At 37.7% G+C, this 22,772-nt stretch overlaps 2 protein-coding genes across 2 annotated transcripts; both read right to left on the bottom strand.

The window, feature by feature from the left end:
• Positions 1-6,603: 6,603 nt before the first annotated feature.
• Positions 6,604-19,120, bottom strand: LOC132149747 (cytochrome P450 2K1-like). Its single transcript, XM_059559152.1, has 16 exons — positions 18,784-19,120; positions 18,532-18,694; positions 18,289-18,438; positions 18,045-18,205; positions 17,751-17,930; positions 16,915-17,056; positions 16,649-16,833; positions 16,411-16,552; positions 16,148-16,334; positions 9,492-9,631; positions 9,157-9,317; positions 8,864-9,043; positions 8,634-8,775; positions 7,504-7,688; positions 7,159-7,300; positions 6,604-6,944 (listed from the first exon to the last, which is right to left on the bottom strand). Exons 1-16 carry the CDS (start codon positions 18,988-18,990, stop codon positions 6,748-6,750), a joined length of 2,664 nt encoding a protein of 887 aa, XP_059415135.1. The 5' UTR covers positions 18,991-19,120; the 3' UTR covers positions 6,604-6,747.
• Positions 10,086-15,380, bottom strand: LOC132149601 (cytochrome P450 2K1-like). Its single transcript, XM_059558985.1, has 2 exons — positions 15,151-15,380; positions 10,086-10,480 (listed from the first exon to the last, which is right to left on the bottom strand). Exons 1-2 carry the CDS (start codon positions 15,346-15,348, stop codon positions 10,298-10,300), a joined length of 381 nt encoding a protein of 126 aa, XP_059414968.1. The 5' UTR covers positions 15,349-15,380; the 3' UTR covers positions 10,086-10,297.
• Positions 19,121-22,772: the final 3,652 nt, after the last annotated feature.

The raw sequence follows: 22,772 nt of genomic DNA, 5'->3' as shown, positions 1-22,772 counted from the left end.
GTGCGGGGCTGAGCCTGTCAAGGGGAAGGTGAAGCTCACAGCCAAGCATGAGGAAAGCTGGAGAGACCCCCGTCATAGAGTGTTGGGTGGCCCTGTAGTGCAGCAGTGTCTGATGAGGAAGTGCATTTAGTGACTGATGGAAGCGTTCGATGCCACCATTAGCCATGGTGTTGACTCAGAGGCCTTTCCCAGATGTGGAAAGTAGTGCAGTCAGGGCCTGGTGATCTGTCCTTAGGGTGAAAGCGCGGCTAATGCAGGCTAATGCTTCACGTCCCTGTGAAGACACTTCTCTAATAATAAATTGTATTTTAGAAATCATTTTTATGCATTTTTGTACTTTTAATGTCCTGGGGAGAGAAATGTTACCCATTTGGGAAGTCCCAAGTATAATTAAATTCAGGGGCAGATTTAATGAATTGGGGGCAAATATAGGAATGGGACCCTATACATTTGACTGCATTTACTTAGATCAACCTTGAGGTTCCTTTTTTGTCATGATGCTTCCTGCTGAACAATGGTGCCAGCAGACTTGTAAGTCCATTACTGCCAAATGGACCATTGACAATCTCAATTAGGAGTGGCAATGGTCCACTTGAAAGATAGGTGATGGTAATGCACTTATAATTATGCGATCCACCATAATGCAAGAAGAAGAAGAAGAATGCCTTACACACTGCTAGGGATGACTGTGTTAAAGGTGCGTGCCACACAGGTTTCGTTCCAGCAGGACAGCTCCTGCTCTATTATGGAAAATGCTGCGGTGTAGCCTCAGTACCCCACTGAGTACCGCTGCTCCATCTGATTGAGGGCCTGTGACGGTGCAAATGTGATGGGCTTCTCAACACCCTGCTGGGTCTGTGACAGCACTGCTCCTATGGCTGTAGCTGAAGCATCGCAGGTCACCCAGGTGGTGCTGAAGATTTCAAAGTATGCCAATACTGGGGCTGTGGTGAGCTGGACCTTGAGCTTCTTCTTATGCAGCAGTCGCCGTAGTGGGGCAGTAGTAGCAGAATAATGTGGGAGGAATTTCAGATAGTAGCCCAAATAAATTGTATTTTAGATTTCATTTTCATGCATTTTTTGTACTTTTAATGTCCTGTGAAAGAAATGTTACCCATTCGGGAATGTCCCGAGTATAAATACAAGTTTAGTGAATTGGGGTCCACGAGCAAATATAGGAAAGGGGCCCTATACATTTGCACACATTTACCTAGATCAACCTTGAGGATCTTTTTTTTGTGATGCTTGCTGCTGCACAATGGTGCCTTGCCTTGCCTTTATTCATTTAGCAGACACTTTTATTATTTAATGTTGTAAACCACAATGTAGTACTACGTAGATAGATGCAAGTTTTAACAAACACCTCTGGAGGTTCTGCAGTGGATGCTGCCACCTCTGGAAGTTCTACAGCAGTACCCACAGAAAAAAGAGGGAGTTCATTAATACAAACATTGTTCATCAATGGTTGCTTTGACAGTGACATAACAGGATGAAAGTGAGTTGCTGGGGAGGAGCTGAAGTGAGTGCTGCAGCCTCTTGAGGTTCTGCAGCATGTGTCGCCACCTCTGAAGAAACCATAGTGGACACCACCACCTAAAGTTACCAGTTTTTAGCCTCATCTGCTCTTGGGTCCTTATCTGTCCTGACACCATACACTGACCAAGAATGGACCCACTGGAAGTCTCAACTTGGCAGTCTGCTTTGGATCATCAGGGAGCAATGCTGGGCCGGCATGAGATGGAACTGTCTTCCACCCGTCACTCTGTAGACTCCCTGTTGGCTCAAATCGCTGAATTGGTGGGTCGACTCGATCATCTCACTTAAGAAGATTTTGCCTCTCCACCCCCTGTGCCTCTCCCGTCCACTTTCTCCTCTGAGCCGAGAGTGAATAGCCCCCCCACGTATGCTGGTGAGCCTACTAATTGTAAATCATTCCTTATTCAGTGCGAGGTGGTGTTTTCTCTACAACCTAGAACCTACACTTCAGAAGTTTCCAAGGTGGAGACAAGCAGTTTTGTCTGCTCCCTCCCCGTTCTCTGTTTCTGTTTCCCTACAGTAGGAGAAGGCGGATCTTTCTCGGGTCCCGGCTTGTTACAACGATCTGCGGGCGGTCTTCAGCAGGTCCCAGGCTGTATCTCTTCATCCCCACCGACCGTATGATTGTGCCATCGATCTCCTTCCTGGTACTTCTCCGCCTCGCAGACGGTTGTACGCTCTCTCCGCGCCCAAGTGTGAAGCAATGGAGAGGTATTTAAGTGATTCTCTGTCAGCCAGTATTATTCGTCCCTCTTCTTCTCCGGCCGGAGCGGGGTTGAAGAAGGATGGCTCTCTGTGCCCCTACATAGACTATCGAGGGCAGAATGACATCACCGTTAAGAACCGGTACCAGTGTCATTGATGTCATCGGCCTTTGATCTCTTGCAGGGGGCCGAGTTTTTCACCAAATTGGATCTTCGCAATGCTTACCATCTCGTACGGATCAGAGAGGGGGACAAATGGAAGACCGCGTTTAACACGCCTCGTGGGCACTTTGAATATCAGGTTCTTCCCTTCGGCTTATCCAATGTCCCAGCGGTCTTTCAAGCACTTGTCAACGACCCGGGTCCAAAAACGTTAAACCAGTTGCACTGTCACGTCTTTTCGCTTTCCAGGCGATCTGCCCCCCGACACTATAATACCTCTGGGATGCGTACTGGGGGCGCTTACCCGGGGAATCGAGAAGCTTGTCAGACGAGCACAGGAGGGAGTTGGGGTGCCCGTGGGGTGTCACACAGGTCTGCTCTTCGTGCCCGAGTCGTTCCGCTCCACCGTTCTCCAGTGGGGTCACTCCTTCAGGATCATGTTCCATCCAGGAGTGAGAAGTTCGCTGGCTGCCACCCACCAGCGGTTTTAGTGGCCTGCCATGGCGGAGGACATTAGCTGGTTCATGGGGGCTTGTTCGGTCTGTGCTCAAAATAAATCGTCTAATTCTCCTCACGCTGATCTGTTAATGCCACTTGCCATCCCATCCCGTCCCTGGTCCCATATTGTGCTGGATTTCGTGGTTGGACTCCCTCAATCCAGTGGCAATACTGTTATTCTCACTGTGGTGGATTGCTTTTCCTGAGCTATTTTTTCCTGAATTGGGTTTTTGGATTTTCTGGACACTTTTCTGATAATAAAGTTACCATTTTTCAGCCTCATCTGCCCTTATCTGTACTGACACTTGAAATATCCGGGACTCATAATAGTTTTCAGAGACGTCCAGGAAACTGAAAACTGAATACTTCTTTTTTACAAAATCCTCTAGATTGTTCAGGTATTTAAAATATAATAGAACATTTTAAAGCTAACTCAGGGTCTGCTATTGCAAAATGGGAACTTTCTAAGTTTGAGTGTTGGAAATTCTCTATACAGTTTGGCAAACAGCTTTCTAAGGCAAAGGAGTTGAGAAGTTCTGCAATTATAAAGAAAATAAATAATATATTATGTCTGTCCTCTTCTAGTGAGCAGGACAAGGAGAAGTTATTTTTATTGAAGGAAGATCTTGATGTTGTTTATGCAGAGAAGGCCAAATGTGCATTTGTTAGATCATGGGGTAAATGGTTAGAATTTAGAGAAAGAAATTCTACTTTTTTTTTTTTTTTTTACTTAATTTAATTTAGAAAAAAGAAGAGGTGAATTAAAAAGGATCTCAGTCCTGGTACCAATGGCTCTTCCGATGAAACCAAAGTTTCAAGAAATTTGTAGATGACTTTTATTAGCGACTTTATACTTCTTATACTTATAATTTTTTTTGCGGGAATGGGACGGGACTGATTTGAAAATCCAGTCCCGTGTCACCCTCTAATATTGAGGGCATCCAAATTGCAGACTGCACTATTTCTATTAGTTAACTTGTCAATGACACATGTATTTTCCTAAAAGACGAAAGGCAGGTCCCTATTATATTAGAAGCTTTAAAAATGTGTTCGCATTCCTTTGGCCTTTCTGTTAACCAGTATAAATCTGAGATTATGACAATTCATCATTCTGGTATATCAGATGTATGTGGAATTAAGGTAAAACTAACTGTTAGATATCTTGGTATAATAATTCATAAATGTTCATCTGAAAGAATTTAATCAAAGTTTCTAAATATTTACTTAAAGCAAAAACAGTTTTTAATTGCTGGTCTCAAAGGAATCTGACTATCCATGGGCATGTTCTGCTCTCCAAGGCTGAGTGAATTTCGAGGCTGGTATATCATGCTCTGTCTTTGTATGTCAACCCTAAAATGTGTTTTGATATTGACAGGGCTTTATTTAAGTTTTTTTGGAAAAATAGCACTGAATATGTGAAAAGAAAAACTATTATTAGTTTAGACAGTATTAGTACTGTCCTTGATTTTAGCACTCTTAATATTATTTTTAAAATCAGTTGGATTAAACATTGCTTGGCCCAGAGTAAATCTATATAGTTTTATATCGCCAACTTGTTTTTTTGAAAAGTGAGGTGGGTTATCCTTTCTACTATCATGTGACTTCAAACACAGTATACTTTATAAAATTATCTAATTTGCCTAAGCAATCACTAGAAGCATGGAAAATAGCCTTTAAGCAAAATTTTTCTTCACATACATGCATACTTTGGAATAACCAATTTGTATTGTCTAAAAACAAGAGTATATTAAAAAAAAGAATGATTTGATAAGGGGATTATATTTATTTCAGACTTACTGAATACTATTGTTGAGATTTATACTCATCAGCAATTTGTTTCTTTCTCAGGGATTGAATCTTCCTGTAGAGATTATAATTTGGTTGTGAAAAGCATTTCCCCTAATTTGCTTTACCTTGTGAAAATACATCTCAGTTATAATTCAGTGGTCTGACAAATTCCAAATCTTTGTTATTGGAGGTATTAATATGATGGATATTAAGTGTATTAACTCACATATTAGAAAATGTCTTACTCATGATGTCAGCTGTTATCCCAAAGCACTCATCAAATTTGAAACAATTCTTCTTCTTACCTTCGACTGAGAAAATAGGGTCAGCAACTAATACATTTTTACTGCCAAATAAGGCAAATGCATATGCAATAATACATTTTAAGATACTGCATAGGTACTATCCATGTAACACATTTATTATCAAGTTTAGAAAAGATGTCTCACTAAAATGTTCTTTTTGTAATTTAGAAAATGAACCCCTTACACATTTATTTTGTAACTGTAAATATTTCGAAGACTTTTGGAAGCATGTATATATGCTGGTTTTTGATATATTTGATAAAATAATTAAAATAAATGAATCTATGATCCTTTTTTTTTTTAATTGTTACACTGGATCAGATGTAGCTGATAACATTTTGAAGATGATAAATCTTCTTGAGAAGTTCCATAAAGCAAAAATAATGTCCATTACTCCCTTCTTTATGATTTTTCTGTAAAGAACTTAAAATATTTTATGAATCATTGATTTCAATCACTAGGAACAAGAAATGTATAAAAACACCTTTCATATTGAAAAATGTTATGTGTAAAATTTATTTTTTTACCCTTCATGATGTATATTTGTTATATGTATCTTTTTGTTATATGTATATTTTTGTTTATGTTCTGTTTGACGTTAAGTATATATGTATGTTTGTTTTTGAAAGAGAAAAAATAAAACTAAAAAAAAGTGTGATTAATGATTAACAGACATTAATCAAAAGAATTAACTAAAAATAATTTTGAATACACCATTATTATTATTGTTATTACATTTTATGAAAAGTACAGACATAGTCAATGTAATCAGAACTGCAATAACACATACAAAAAAGCACACAGCCAGGGGGTAGGCAAATCAAGTAAATAGGTTAATGATAAACAGTCTTGATAAAATATAATTTATATTTATTTTTAAGAACCAAAACAAAGGTTGGATTTTACTGAATTTACATTTATGTATGCGAAATTTAGTTAAATATTATCTTAACTGTAGGGGGCCCCAAAGTCTCAAAAATACACAGACACATTTGTACTCAACTTGAAAACTAGATATAAAGTAGATGAAAAAATCTTGAAACTAGATCTTGCCCAATTAAATATAAGAATGTAAATGTATAACTCCTTATAGATTTCTTATTCTTATTTGTAAACACCTTTATGTCTTATCTTGTCCTTAGAAATTCAGTATAATGACTTAAATTTAATATGCTATACAGAAATCATAATAATAATAATAATACATTTTATTTGTAATGCGCTTTTCATAAACCCAAAGCGCTACAGTAATAAAGTAATAAATAAAATAAAACAAAACACCAAAAGCAATAATAAAAGTTAATTTACCAGCATGTTAAAATGCATATAGGACTGTAGATCCTTGGATCTTTTGTTCTGTACTGTATGGTACATCCAGGTGAAACTGATTGTCAAACAATAAAAACACTGGGCTTTGGCTCTATCTTCTGGTTGTTGACTGAATGGAGCCAGATCTCTGAGATTGCAATCCAGTGAAAGAATGGGAGGGGCTTCAGTCTGCCAAACACCATTTTGATTCAAAATGGCAAGGTAAAAAAAAATAGTGCAAAAAAATGACAAACTTGATTATGACATGGTTTTCATGGTGTTTTTTTATAAAAAAAAAAAAAAATTGTTGTTGTTTTTGTTTGTTTGTTTTGGTGAATGCTGAACGAAATGAAATAATGATTTTTGAGCTTTCACCTTGCATATAAAGAATGAACACAAATGTATTGCAGGCTGTATTTTTTTGAACGCAAAATAATTCATCAACTTTACTGTAAAAGAGTTCGTTTGACTGCGCACAGTTTATGTTGGGTCGGGTTCAAGCTGAAGCCCACCGCTGGACTGAGTTCCAGCTCATCTTCAGACACTCCTGGAGGAGGAGTGAAGCGGAAACGCTGAAGGAGGGAGGTGAAGAACAGGAAGAGCTCCATCCTGGCCAAACTCTCTCCAAGACAAGCCCTGCGGCCTGAGAGAGAGAGAAAGAGAGAGAGAGAGAGAAAGAAGGCCACTAACCTCTACACATCATAATGATCAAAACTATTTTAAATAAACTATTTGTTTCCTTTCATCAGGGAATAGAAACAGAAGCCTTGTCCCATCTACATTTGTTTGAGACCATTTAAAAAGGATATTTCATGAATAAAGAAGACAATCAAACCCTGCATGATGGAAAACTGTACCTGCAGAGAAGGGCATGAAGGCGTCTCTCTTCACAAATCGCCCCTGATTGTCCAGGAAGTGTTGGGGGTTAAAGTTCTGGGGTGTTTCCCATTCATCCTCATCCCACAGCACAGACATTAGAAGAGGAAATACACATGTGCCCTGCTCAAGGAAAAACAGAGCATCTTAATGTTTCTCACAAAATATTATTTTATGCATGAATATTTTATGCATTTAAAAATGTATGTTCATTTTTATCTATTTTTACATATTATTTTAATTTGGTGGAATGGGGTAGTGTAGGAGGAATCTGCAGTTGTATTAGGAATAATTCTGTTTCTTATATTAATTAACAATATGCTAACCTTCTTGATGAAGTATCCATTGAAGTGAACATCACAGCTGGTCATATGTGGGATACTTATGGGTGCTATGTTTGCAAATCTCTGGGTTTCATGGATCACAGCGTCTGTATACGGTAAGTTCTTCCTGTCGTCTGATACCGGTTGCCGTCCATCAATCACCCGGTCAATCTCCTCCTGAACCCGATCTGCATCATTATAATCAGTAATTATGTCCCCACTGAATGCAACAAATGGCTCATTGTTAACGAGTTTTAATACTGGGAGACAGCATCACAGTATGTTAGGGGGCATAACATTTCTGTCACATGCTTGAGACATTTTGATTGGCCAATCACAACGCACTGAATAGCTGGCCAATCAGAGCACAATTCGCTTTTCACAACAATGAGCTTTGACACATTTCAGAAAGGTGGGGCATAGAAGAGAAACAATAACATACAGTTTGTTGAAAATAATGCGTTTTTATCCTTAAACTGCATAAACTCATTACATTACATTAGTCATTACACCAAATAATGTTTTTTTTTATAGCAAAGTCATATGACCCCTTTAAGAACACATAAAACGGTATTTTGCACAGATAATGCCATAGTATCATGTCGACAAATTGGGGACAGTAATGTGTGCACCACTGAGTTTACTGAGACACAGACAAACATAAGTGCTTATAAACAATGGGTGCTTCTCAATCAGCTCCCAAGTTCGTGAATCAGTTTATCGCGGGCATGTTAACATGGAAAAACAATACAAAGGCAGCACAGCTGAATGCATCTTTTTAAAATGGAGTATACTTATTTTATCATTCCACTGCCCTGCCTCTTGTGTGAAAATGCATTGTGTGAATGGTTACTAAAGCTGTTTTTTTTTTTTAAACATGTTGTTTTTATGGTTATGGCGTTGTGTTGTCATGATTACAGTGTTTGAAATGTGGACATAACTTGAACAGAAAATCTTGTTAACACACGTTGTGTGGCTGTACTATTGGAATAGCAAGTGTTTTAATATTATGCCTCACCCTAACACAGATATTTTTTAAAGGAAATGCATTTGATGTGGAAATATTATTATTATTATGCCACAATTAACCCAGAATATTCCTGTCCTGAATATTTTAAGAATTTCTATTATACCTTGTATTTGTGGATATTTGGCCATAAGCAGCAAGCCCCAGCGCAGTGTTGTACTAGTAGTGTCTGTACCAGCGACGAATAGGTTGGCGACTGTGAAAATAAGGTTCTGCTTCTGGAAAAGTGAGTTCTTCTCTCCCGATTCCTGACCAAATGATACGTTAGAGATGTATAGAGTTAAAAAAAAACAAAAACAAGATAAGATAAGAGTTCAAATTGACCTATATAAATACCTCTGCATTCTGCATGCGGATGAGGAATGAATCCACAAAGCCTCTGAGATCCTGCGAGTTCAGTGTTTGATGTAAACTGCTCACCACCTCTGATATCTCTTTGACATCGAGTGCTAGGTTATTCATGATTAGTTTCAAATTCTTGAGCCATGGACCTAAGAAAGGAAACATGTTGTAGAGCTGGAGAACAAAAACCAAGAGATGTATTTATGACCATACTGCAATACTGTATGCCATTATAAACCACTTAATTATCTCTATTCTCACTGATTATATTTAAATAATATGAGAACCTGCACGGATGCTGTCCCGCTCAGCCTGACGCTCTCATTGGCTCGATCCACCATACTCCGTAGCTGAGGGTCTGTATACTCGAACCTGCGTCCATACACAATGGAACAGATGACACTTGAGGCAGCGTAGTTCATCAGCTGTGTGGTTTCAAAAGGGTTTTCTACAAAATAACAAGCTGTAGTGTTCAGCACATCTGTCTGCATTGCTGTATTTATCTCCATGTGTTTTTTCAAGGAGACTTTTGTAACGTTCTTACTGTGTCTTTAAGATAAATCATGTGTTGTTGCATCTTTCTTTGTTAAAAGCATTGGCTGAATTAATAACTGTACTTTACCTTCAAACTTCTCAAATTCCTCTAGTAAATGGCATGTTTCCTCTATGATTTTCTCCTCAATTTTTTTCTTTCCCATCCCGAAGTCTCGTAAGTTGGTGAGAGCAAACCGTCTCATCTCTCTCCATTGGTAAATATAATACCTACAAAGATGTTTCAATTCTAAAATTAATCTTACAGATAATCTTATTCCTGTGGTGCTAGCAATGGTTTGATTCCTAGGAAATGCTTGAATTTATAAAAAATAAAGACCTTCTAAGCGAAGCAAGTCATTTTGGATAAAGGTGTCTACAAAATGCATAAATGTAAATCATATGCGAGATTTATGCATATACAGTGGCTTTGGGGACTTGAGCCACAATTAAAATTGTATAAATATATTTGCATTATATAACAAAACATCATGGTATTACAATACATTTTAACGTTTAATATTTTCAATGAAAACATTTCACATAATAAAGATTGTTTCAAAATATAAATCCATTAATAATATAAATACTTATATAAAATATAAAATATAAAGACTTATAATATAAGTCTTGGAAAATTTTATATTCAGAACTGAATTCATACGTCCATTAAAAGAGACCTGGTTAAAAATACATTAAAAAGAGGTTCAGAAAAGTGGAGTTGGTTCTGAGAAAAGATTGAGCATCACCTAATCCATGTGAAATGTGACATCTAAAATGTGAATAACAGACTACTATAAGTGTGACTTAAATGTCCAGAAGTGTCCAAAAACTTGTAGCAGGTTACGCAACTATGCATCATTGTATGTAACTCATATGCTAATAAGTATAAAAAAATCAGACTGGGGTGATCTTACCATGCCCTTTAGATAAATCATGGAACAGTGGCGAGATTTCTCTGTCTCCAAATTCATCTGCATGATTAACAAGAGCTTGCTTCACAGTTTTGTAGCCGGCTAACACAACCACTTTCTTTGGACCAAAGAAGACTGTGAAAACTGGGCCGTACTGCTTTGCCATCTGATTAAGATTGAAAGAGGTGTTATAGGCATTTATGTATGGAGGACCGTACCTGCAGAAATAAAAAATTATTAAATAAATTAATAAATTGTCTTCTCTTCCGGGTCTGTTGTGAGTGCGACTGCTGTGACTGTTGATGTACGATGCTGCTGACGTGTTATCTTTGTTATCGGGCGCACCAGAAAACACGTCAGCAGCGTCGTACCTCAACAGCCACAGCAGTCGCACTCACAACAGACCCGGAAGAGAAGACTATGCTTAATAAAGTCATAATTGTTGTTATTTTTGGACCAAAATGTATTTTCGATGCTTCAACAAATTCTAACTGACCCTCTGATGTCACATGGACTACTTTGATGATGTTTTTACCTTTCTGGACATAGACAGTATACTGAACATACATTTTCAATGGAGGAACAGAAAGCTCTTGGACTAAATCTAAAATATCTTAAACTGTGTTCTGAAGATGAACAGAGGTCTTACGGGTTAGGAACGACATGAGGGTGAGTCATTACAGTATGACATAATTTTCGTGTTTGGTTGAACTAACCCTTTAAAACTGTAATTCATCGACTGGCCGCTAGAAGCTGGCTGCAAAAGGGAGTCAATCCCATAGACTCCCCATGTTAAAATGGCCAACTTTACAGTGAAAAAAAAATGTTTACAGCCTTCAATAAATAATTTTGGTCAATATAGCTATATTTTGCCCTTCATGACATCTTTTATATAAAGCCTTAATGTTCCACATAATTAAGGGCATGGCCACTTGAGTGACAGATAGATTGCCACTGTTGACACTGATTTTCAATTATCCAGGAATGTGATGCATAGTGACGCGCTGCCAAGATGGCTAATTTTGAGCGTTAAAAATGCTCTGCGGAAGCCTAGGGGTGACGTCAGGGACACTATGTACTTGTTTTTATACAGTCTATGATTTATTCTCATATTTAATTTATGTATGTATTTATTTATATTTATATGTATTTATTGTCTGTGGTCTTTGGTGACAGGATGGGGGGCTTATGATATTAGACTTTTGTAGCCTATAATAAAAGATAATGAATTTCAAACCTTAACTAAACACATTTTTATTCAAAGATCAACAGTCTGTCATTAGTCTGTAGTCTGCCACAAAAAACAACAACATTAAAATCAAACACAAATGTCATTGTAAAAAAACAAAAAAACAATGACTGTTGTAACAGTGCGTAAATCAGACCTTTCTGTAACGCTAACGATCATAAGCTTAAACAAAAATAACGAAATAATTGTGTAGCAGAGTATATTTTGTACACAGTGCCGTGAACTGTCAATCACTCCTATACGCGTGCATCACTGTCCTCCTTGCAGCTGCAGTAACTTGCGCTCTCTTCATCAAGCTTTAAAACAAAAAGGGGACAAAAAGGTCATATTGTCTTTGTGCATATAGATTAATTAGATAAATTAATATCTAAATTTGTGCCTAGATGCCTACGGTATTTTTTTAGAACTTAGAAAAAAGATGCTGCAGCCAATGAGCAGCCGGCGGGGGCTGGTTGCAGGACGACTCAACCTCCGCAGATAGTTTTTAATGTTTATCAGACAATAACCACTCTAGATTTTGCTTTAGTATAATTTTTGGCACAATTAGGGCCAGATTCGGGACAACAGATTTGATTTCGGGACTGTTCCAAATTTTTCGGGACGTCTGGTCAGCCTAATTCCAATACTGCTCACAAATCGGAGCCCTGTTCATGACATGCAAGAAAAAAAAAATAAATTTTGCACACGATTTACTAATTTGTTCCCTCAATGTACTAAAACGCACAATTTAGCAAATCGAGGGAACTTATTAGTAAATTGTGGGCACAATTTATAAATCGAGTGAACTAAATAGTAAATCGAGGGAACGCAATAGTAATCGTGGGCACGTTTTAGTACATTGAGGGAACGAATTAGTAGCCTAGAACGTGCACACGATTTAGCTTACTATTTTTTCCTTCATGAATACTGGCACGTCACCCGTAGGAGAAAAAAATACAATCCGTGACGACCGTTTTGCAATCCGTCCCCTCAGTTTATAAACCATACTCACGAATTCTTAAAATGTTCCTTTGATTTAACAAATCTTGCCCATGGGTTAATAAACCATACCCACGAATTTCCAATCGGTGCGCTCAGATTTTGTAAACCATAGCCTCAGTTTTTTAATCCGTACCCACGAATTCATAATCCGTGTGCACGCTTTCGCAATCCGTTCCCACAGATTTGTAAACTCACGGATTTGTGGCTCCGCCCGCACCGGCAGATTCATTTGTGTTTATTAAACACTATTTTTCATAGTATCCTATAAGGCCATGATCAGCTTTTTGGCGTTTATTTAACATTAATCACCAATAGGATAAGACACTGCCGCTTGTGTTTTATAGTCTAAAATAAATGGTAAAAAGAAGAAGAAAAAAGGTAAAAAGCAATACAAAACAAATAATGTGCCGGTTATGTTGTCATTACTTTCCTAACTGAATATAATGTTATAATAGGCCTAATTATTTAATAATAACATTAACAGTGAAGCATGCATCTCACTTTGGGGGGAGCTTAGTGTAATAAAATCACCAAAAAGTCTTAATGTTAAGAAAGAATAGTAGGCTACACAAACATTTCCAAAACTGTAAAAGGTTATTAAAAAGCGTGCGCGCGGATTATGAATTCGTGGGTACGGTTTACAATATCTGAGTGCACGGATTGGAAATTTGTGATCACAGTTTGTTAATCCGTGGGCATGATTTGTTAAACCGAGGGAATAGTTTCTGAATTCGTGAGTATGGGTTATAAACTGAAGGGATGGATTGCAAAACCGTCACCACGGATTGATTTTTTTCTCCTACAGGTGACGTGCCGCGCTCCGTACGATAGAGAATCACTTAAGACACTTTGCTGTAGACCTATTCCACATAATAATATTCAATTAAAACTGTATGTTAACACGTAGGCGCTTGCTACATGAATCCGTGAGTACGGTTTATAAATCCGTTGGAACGGATTGCGAAAGCGTGCGCACGGATTCAAAAGCCGAAGGGTACGGTTTACAAAATCTGTGCACACGGATTGGAAAATCGTTGGTACGGTTTATTAATCCGTGGGCACAATTTGTTAAACCGAAGGAACAGTTTAAGAATTCGTGAGCACAGTTTAGAAACTGAGGGGATGTACTGCAAAACTGTCACCACGGATTGTTTTTTTCTCTCTCTCTCTTACAGGTGATGTGCCGGGCTACGTAGTATTTAAATAGTATGTTGAACTTTTTTATTGAACAGATGGCTCCGTAGTAAGCAGTATATAAAAAGTGTTTCTGTTGCTCATGAAAACGTTTCTGAAACGGCCGTGTTTTTGACAAATGTTGCATTTAATTCACTTCATCTGTGATCAACTATGCAAACACCGCGTGAGTGTCACTAGGCCGGGCATACACTGTGCGATTTCTGTGCGATTTCGGCAAGGTACCACCTCACACCGCACGAGTAGATTGCATGTGATGTAAATCCAATAAAGCTCACGATTTTTATGTGCTCACTGTACAGTCCGATCGTCGAGGTAATGAGGAGCGACCAAAATTTCTGACATGTCAGAAATCCATCCGACCAATCGATTGTCGGTCGGGAGAGGTTAATCGCCTTTCGTTTCCCCTTATACACTGCATGAACACTGCACGACAAACGAAAATGCTGAAAATCGGCCCGACCCGAAAAAGAGTCGCACGGGTCAGAATTCGGCTAAAAATCGGATGAAAATCGCACAGTGTATGTCTGTATGCCATCCCTGACAAGCTACTGTACGCTATATCGCGTTCATTAGATGAATCGCATTTTATGAACGCGATATTGCGTAGCTCGTCAGGGTAAGTATTTGTATTAACGCTATTTATGTTTTTGTTTAGACAGCATACAGCATTAGTCAACTAAATGAATGTAATATGGCAAAGATGACTGCACTTTTGGAGGTTGAATGTAAGGGAAATGTCATTGTGAAAATTGTGTGGTTTAAGGTGATATTGTTGTTCATGATGAAATTTTTATTTATTGCTGGAATTAATTTAAAGCATTAACAAGATGACCTGTTGAATTCATTTTGGGAGTGAGGACTGATGAATATATTTTTAGTCCAGTAGTCCAAGTTCAGAGGGTGGCATATGTGGATCAACTTACTATGTTGTGTATTTTCATCAGTTTCAATATGAAAAATAACTTTATCAAGTAATTTCTAATAAATCTTTGAAAATCAAAACCTGGATTTATTATTTTAATGATATTATGACCTAAAGATGTGAAAGTTTGAAACAGAAAATAGTGGTTTTCATCTTTGAAGAAAACATTTTTTTTTTTTTTTACTCAAATTAACCAAAATGGATTTATTTCGTTTTGGAACCAAACTCATACAATGTTAAGTCCATTTTATGCAAGTTCAAAATATCTTCTGTGTTCCACGGAACAAAGGAGTCATACGAGTTTGGAAAGACATAAGAGTGAGTAAATGAAGATAGAATTGTCAATTCTGGTTGAACTATTATATATTTTCTTTCTGTGAAAAACAGAATTATGCTCTTTAGGAACTTGTCAGGCAGGTTTTTTAACAATCTGATCGAAGCAAAGCTGAACTGGTCATTCAAAAGTAATGATCTCATTCATACTTACCTCACACAGGCTCAAATAGGGTTTGTTGACGTCCACCATTGGCAGATTTCCCAAAAGTGGCAATGGTATTGGCCCTGGAGGTTCATTTTCGTCTCTCTGAGACCGGAAGAACAGGAGATAAACCGCTAAGAGCAGAAGCAAGCAGCAGATTAATGTTCCTGTGCTGGAAACCTGAAGAAATGCCTCCATGAGAGCCATGTTCACAGAACAATACCCAGAAGACCTTGAGGCTCGTGCAGTTCAAATGTAGGATAGGTGAAGTGGGAGTGGCTACATTTGGTCTTGGAGGAGGAGACCAGTGTTGTTGTAGATGTACAGTAGATTACAATTAAAGCAACAGTTCAAAATTAAATTTTTTAAACAGGTTCACTGTAATTTTCAAATCCCAGATTAGCACAGATTTTTCATCCAATTATCTATTTTAAAACGTTTACTGTACCATAGTGATTTTATGTTTTCTTAAATTAACAAATCTGACAAGGCTTTTGTACAGCACATTTGTTGTCAGTAATGAATAAAAAAAATGCACAAGATCTAGCAAATAGCAAAGGGTGGGAAATAAAATTTTTTTCATAGATAAGTGAGAACAAAAATGCTATTAAGTGATATATATATATATATATATATATATATATATATATATAACTTTACGTTTATCTCATTAGCAATATTATTCTAATACACATTAATATATTAACGTAGTCTTATCTTGTTAAAATAGTTTGTGTGTTAACATGTTTAAGAAAATGATTAAGAAACTTTTGTTAAATTACCTTTTTTTTACCACAAAATTCTTACATCACAACAAATACAAAAATGAACAAATACAACACATACAGACGAGTTATGCCAAAAAAAGTGATTTTTTTTTTCACATTTCTCATCAGGTTTTTGAAGTTATTTGCAAAATAAACATTTTGTGCATTTACTCAGATCAAGCTAAATCATGACAGTTCTTACTTAAAATAAGCCATCATTTGTTTTGAGTGTGAATTATCAGGAGCGTCTGATCGCACACAGCTTGTGTGGAGACGGATTCAACGTTATTCCGACTACTCCTTTGAGATCCAGCTGATCTCCAGACACTCCAGGTGCAGTTGTGAAGCGGTAGCTCTGAAGGAGGGAAGTGAAGAACAGGAAGAGCTCCATCCTGGCCAAACTCTCTCCAAGACACATCCTGCGGCCTGAGAGAAGAAAAAATGTGTTTAATTACAATTCAAATATTTATTTCTACGAAACACTGGGTGAATTTTAACAAACCTGCAGAAAAGGGCATGAAAGCATCTCTATTCACAAACTGGCCCTTCTCATCAAGGAAGTGTTCTGGGTAAAAGCTGTTTGGTTTTTTCCATTCGTTTGGATCCTTCAAAACAGACGTCAGCAAAGGGACTACAGTGGTGCCCTAAAAAATAGAGAGAAAAGAGCAAATATAAATATGTTTTACATGTACTGTATTATAATTCATTTGGTTATGTAATGATTCCTTCTTGTCTCTGACCTTCTTGATGAAGTATCCATTGAAGGTAACGTCACAGCTGGTCATATGAGGGAGATTCAAGGGTACTATGTTTGCCAGTCTCTGGGTTTCATGAATCACAGCATCTGTATATGGCAATTTCTTTCTGTCTTCCACCACTGGCTGATGTCCACCGATCACTCTGTCAATCTCCTCCTGAACTCGAGCTGCACACAAATACAACACATATTTGTTCCTTTGGACACCTTTACATTCAGCACTGAGGAAATACTCTGCTGTGTTTTTACCCTGTATATGAGGGTATTTGGCCATAAGCATCAAACCCCAGCGCAGAGTTGTTCCTGTGGTGTCAGTACCAGCGACAAAAAGATTTCCCACCGACATGAGAAGATTCTCATGGTGAAAGTATGAGTCCTTCTTGCCGGATTTCTGACAAGTTCAAATCCACAAAGCACAAAGTTATCCTTTTTACCAAAATAACAAGTAAAACTAAATGTTGCAAAGTACTTATTTTATTATAATTCATTCAAAATGTTCAACTAAACTGTATATATTCAAAATAAAAACCATTGCAAGTTTAGCATATGGGGCCCTATTTAATGATCTTAGTGCATAATCTAAAGTTCAGGTGCACTCAGGGCATGTCTAAATCCACTTTTGTTAGTTTAACAACAGGAAAATGGTCATGATTTAAACAGGTTGTCCCTATTCGCTTAATGGGTAATGGGTGTTTTTTGGGTGTAATTGAAACGCGCTCTTTAAATAACAAAGAAAAAATTGCGCCAAACTTTAGAACAGGCTTGAGTTGGTCTATGTTGCTGTCTTATAGTGAGTTCCTGAAAATAGCAACACACCAACAATGCACCTGAACACACCTCATTTTCAGACCAGCATGCCCATGAGCGCACAAATGGGCGCAAATGCATTTTCTATTTAAACAACATGACGTAGGCCAGGGAAATGGGTACTGTGTCGACCTGAAACTAGCAAAAACACTTGTGCCGCATTGCGCTGGGTGTATAATAGGGCCCATTGTGTGCAAGTATAAATTGGTTTACTAATTAAAGCTACTGATTACTTTTTACTTTTCCTGCATTTCTATGCTACATGGTGATTTCCATACCTCATCACTCTGTTTGTGGATGAGAAAGGAGTCGACAAACCCTCTTGGGTCATGTGGATTTAGAGTCTCCTGCAGTCCAGTTATTAATTTCACAATTTCTGCTCTATTTTTCATCAAATTCCTCATAATAATCCTTTTGCTGTTTAGGAACGGACCCAACCATGGAAATATATTGTATAGCTTATAAGTACATATTCAGAGAGAGGAAAGAAATTAATGTAATAACGATTTATAAAATAAAAATTCAAAGTCACCAAATAATTTCTGGTTAACATATAAATCCTACTTCCATACCATCATAGATGCCGATCCACTAACCCGGACATTTTCATTTGCTCTGTTGACCGTTTCAGTGAATCGAGGGTCAGTGTATTCAAATCTGCTGCCATACACGATAGATGAGATGATGTTTGACACAGCGTAGTTCACAGGCTGTGTCGTGTCAAAGGGTTTCTCTGTGAAGAGGAAACAACAAACTGTCTCTCAGTGGATCTTATGATCTAAAAACATGATTGCATGTTCGTGTCTCAACTTGTACCTTCAAACTTATCAAATTCTCTTTTCAGATATTGAATTTCAGCTATGATTTTCTCTTCACTTCCTCTCTTGCCCATCCCAAAGTCCCGAAGGTTGCTGAGAGCAAAACGTCGCATTTCTTTCCAGTTCTCTCCATTGGAAAAAATTATCCCTGATCAACACAAAACCATCAGACAATGAGCCTAGTGTCCTAGGCTAATAAAATTATCAACTGATTTAAATCAAAAAATGTAGTTATTATTACCATGACCATTATTAAGTATCCTGAAACCAGGTGTAATATCTCGCTCCCCAAACTCATCTGCATAGTTGACAAGAGCCTCTTTGACGGTTTTGTACCCAACTAATACCACAACTTTTTTAGGACCCAAAAATACTTGGAATATGTTCCCGTGGGTCTTAGAGAGCTGGAGAACACAGAGAAAGACATTAACAAACAAATCTCAAAATGGTAGGATACTATTACTGTTTGAATGTGTTTATGTAAAGTTCTCACCTCACAAAAGCTGTCAAAAGGTCTCGTTAGGTCAAGTGTCAGCAGGTTTCCCAATAGTGGCAAGTGTTTGGGTCCCGGTGGCTCTTTCCCTTCTTTCTGAGATTTGTAGTCTGAGGAAAGGCGAGATAAGAGCAATAACAACAGCAAAGCTCCCAGTAATGTACCTGCGACACCTGGAATATACAGCAGAGACTCAACAACAGCCATTTTTCACTTCTGCAAAGACACTCTGTTGCCTTCAAACCCTTATAATACGTACAAATGGGAGGAGCCTCAAGTAAACCCAGGGAGAATTCCTCATTCAAAACAAAGTAACCATGAGAATATAGAGCTGTTATTGTTGCATCAGCAGCTTGATACTTCTTCACTGAATGATCAGTTCAGTATCTGATATGAAGCACAATGCTGTGAAAAAGTCTCTGACGATTAGAAAAAAATAAAAGAAAGGCGTTTAAAATGTATATTTTACGGTGCCTGGGAGAAGACATGATCGGTTCACTGAGATTTGTCATGGCTACGACATAATAACTCGTGGGAATGTGATAATATGTTGTGACCACAAGATATTAATTCTTGGGAATATCTTATTAACTCATGGGAATGTAATATTTTGTCGTGACCACGAGATCATTTTGACGAGGTAAAGACATCCTTATGTCGAAATGTTATGTTGAGGGAACGACATGTTTTTCTCATGGTCACGAGTTGGTAATGCATAAAAAAACCTGCGCGACCATAGCAACCCGGGATTATCAGAGATGTATTCATTAATATTTTATTTTGAATTACTATTAGAATTATTATTAAATTAATTCGTAAATTAAAACAAAACACGCTCAATTATCACCACATCATGTCAAAACTTTATTGGCATAATTGTCAGATAAACGATAAATGAGCCTGTTGTGTTTTCATTTACAAATGAAACTAGGGGCTAAGCAAGTTTCTGATGGGGCTAGCGCCTCCACTGGCACATAATAAAGTCCTGTAGCCAAGGTATATGGTTAATATAATAATTTCATAATAAAATATTTTCTATAATAAATAATATAATATTTTTTTAATTCAAAATAAATATTATGATGAATAAATCTGTGTTAAACCCGGGTTGCTGTGGTAACGCAGGTTTGTTTACGCATTAAACTCGTGGCCACGAGAAATTGATGTCGTTTCCTCAACATACAATAGCATTTCGAGGCCACGACATAAGGATGTCGTTATCTCTACAAAATTATTACGCGGCCACTACATAATATGACATTCTCACTTATTAATATCTTGTGGCCAGGACATATTATCACGTATTTATCACTGAAAATAGGAGCTTTAAAATGGAATATGGCACATAGTAGTCCGGATAATTATGGTTCAAATGTGTTGCAGTTTTAAATATAAGCTTTTCTTTACATTTGAATTTCTCAAAAACATGATTTGAGTCAGAAATTAAGCAAATCTTTGACATAGTCTAACTCAATCTATATTAATATAAAGATATTAAGGTTATATTTTCACAGAATGTTCTTTTTATTATGTACAGTAGGATGGGTTTTCACAGAGAGGGTCACAAATTATTCATAATTTATTGATTAACCCTAAAATTCTTATTTTTTCTCCCTTAAATTTACCTTTCTAAAAAATTCTACTGCTTATATACATTAAGAAAGTCTTCCAGATTTATGGAAATGCACATGCCACATTCAACATATTTTCCACTTAAGACCTTGATTAATAACTGTACAAAGAAAACACAATTTCATAGCCAATAGCCCCATGAATAAATGTATTTGTAGGTTTTTCACGTTTAAGTGTCTAGTTCATTTTTGTGTCGAATTGAATGCAAACAAATGTTTTTCTGTAGACATACACTGACTAAAGATCTGAATTCTTGTGCAACATCTTTGTTTTGTGAAATGTCTTGCATTTACTGATTCATTTGAGACAGAAAAAAGAAAAAAATCCTTCCATTCTCATTGTTCATTATCTTGAAAATATGAGCAACATCTCAGTCAACAAACTCCTCCGCATGGTTCACAAGAGATTCTTTGACAATATTGTATCCAACTAGACCACATTGTTTTGGGACCCAAAAACACTTGGAATATATGTTCCCATAAGTTTTGGAGAGCTGGAGGATGGGTGTCTGTCTGATGCACTCTCCTCAACTGATGCACTAGCACATTTATAGTGGCTGTGTAAGGAAGGGACCTTGTGTGATCAAAAAATAAATAAATAAATAAATAACAGTCCATGAGAAAAATGGGTTGTTGTGAGTACACCAGCATGTACAAGGAACTTCAGAATATTCTGATGAAGCACAAGACTGCAAATTGAATCATCATCCATGTGGGGAAGAATGATATTCAGAAAGAGCAGTCAGAACTCCTTAAGCAGGACTTCAGTGAACTCTTTGAAACACTTTGAAGACTCAAAGTTCAGTCGTTCATCAGTGGACCACTCACCACTCAAGGGGGACAAAATGTTTCCACGGTTGCTTGGGCTGAACAAACGACTACAAAGATCTTGCAATATAAAAGGTGCAAACTTGGTGCAAGAGTGCTTAAGGACAATATCTACTTCTCCCTCTGTCATCCTTCAGCAGAGTGTCAATCCATTCAGCACACAGACACCTGGTCCGAGTCGTAATGTGGTTGATACATCCCACAAGGACGCTGATAACACCACACAATCACAACAAGCACTGCTCAAGGACACCATCCCGCATCACAGACAGAGTATGACCCATCAGAACAGCTCCAAGACTCAGCACCAAAGGACAACTTTCTGGAAAACAGCCAGGGAAGCCAGGACAACATATCACAGCCCTGGAAACACTAGAGGCACAGCCCCCGCTCACCAGACACATTATCCCTCTCTCCAGCATCTCCACTCCTATGTTTCTCACAGAAAATGGAGGAATTGGTGTTTGCTGGGACCAAACTATCCCAGTCTTTTGCTGCAAGCACCCAGATATCAACTAATAAATGGCGGGCCCCCCAACCATGAATGCCTGAGTGCCCTGCTCCAGTGAGAGCTCTCTGACCACTGCCACAACGCCAGGGTCCAAACCCTCCATCTGCTCTAGCTGAACCAAAAACAACTAAAAGCAGCTCTCAGTGATATGTGTCAGGTCTTCTTTATAATAGCAGCAACATTCCACTGAAACCCAGTGTGCCTGTAGCTTTTTCTATTTCTGTTATATTACGTGACAGAAAGTCTAAGGCCTTCTCAAGCCGAAGGGCAAACTCATCTAATCTGTGGCCAATTAGGCATCAAACTAAGATTGCTGTAAAGACACAAATCACTGCCATCAAGTTAGCATTTTAAACATTTGCTCACTAAAAATAAATCATTTCTAATCAATGACTTAATAACCACAAACAATTTGGATTTATGTTTCTAAATGAAACATGGCTAGAAGACAGTTGCAGTACAACAGTCCTCAATGAAGCAGCCCCTCCTAACTTTACTTTCATGAGTGTATGCAGGATTATTAAGAGAGGTGGAGGTGTAGCTGCTCTATTTAAAGATGTCTATCAATGCAAGCAAGTGTGTTTGGTCAGTACTTGTCTTTTGAATATCTAGGGATTGTGTTGAAAGGAGCTCTACGCATTATGTTTATCATTATTTACAGGCCTCCAAAATACTCTCCAGCCTCTACAAAAGGCTAACAAAACTACAAAAGAAATGATAACAGTTCTAAACATTTTTGACCTGATTCAGCATGTGCATGGACCCACCCACACAAAAAGGTGGACACACTCTAGACTTAATCATCAGTAGGGGTCAAAACATTTCATCCATTATTATTAAGGATGTAGCACTATCTGATCATTTCTGTATTTTCTTTGATATATTGATCTCTGCTTCCACTGAATCTAGATCTGTCTCTTTCAGAGAGATGCATTAACAAGAACATAAGTTTACTATTCAAGGAGGCTTTATCTTTAACACCAAGCATTTCTGCAGACTCTGTTGATCTTCTCCTTGAT

This window comes from Carassius carassius, chromosome 9 (genome assembly GCF_963082965.1).
Source record: "Carassius carassius chromosome 9, fCarCar2.1, whole genome shotgun sequence".
Taxonomy (NCBI): domain Eukaryota; kingdom Metazoa; phylum Chordata; class Actinopteri; order Cypriniformes; family Cyprinidae; genus Carassius; species Carassius carassius.
This window is presented reverse-complemented; position numbering and strand designations above follow the sequence as displayed.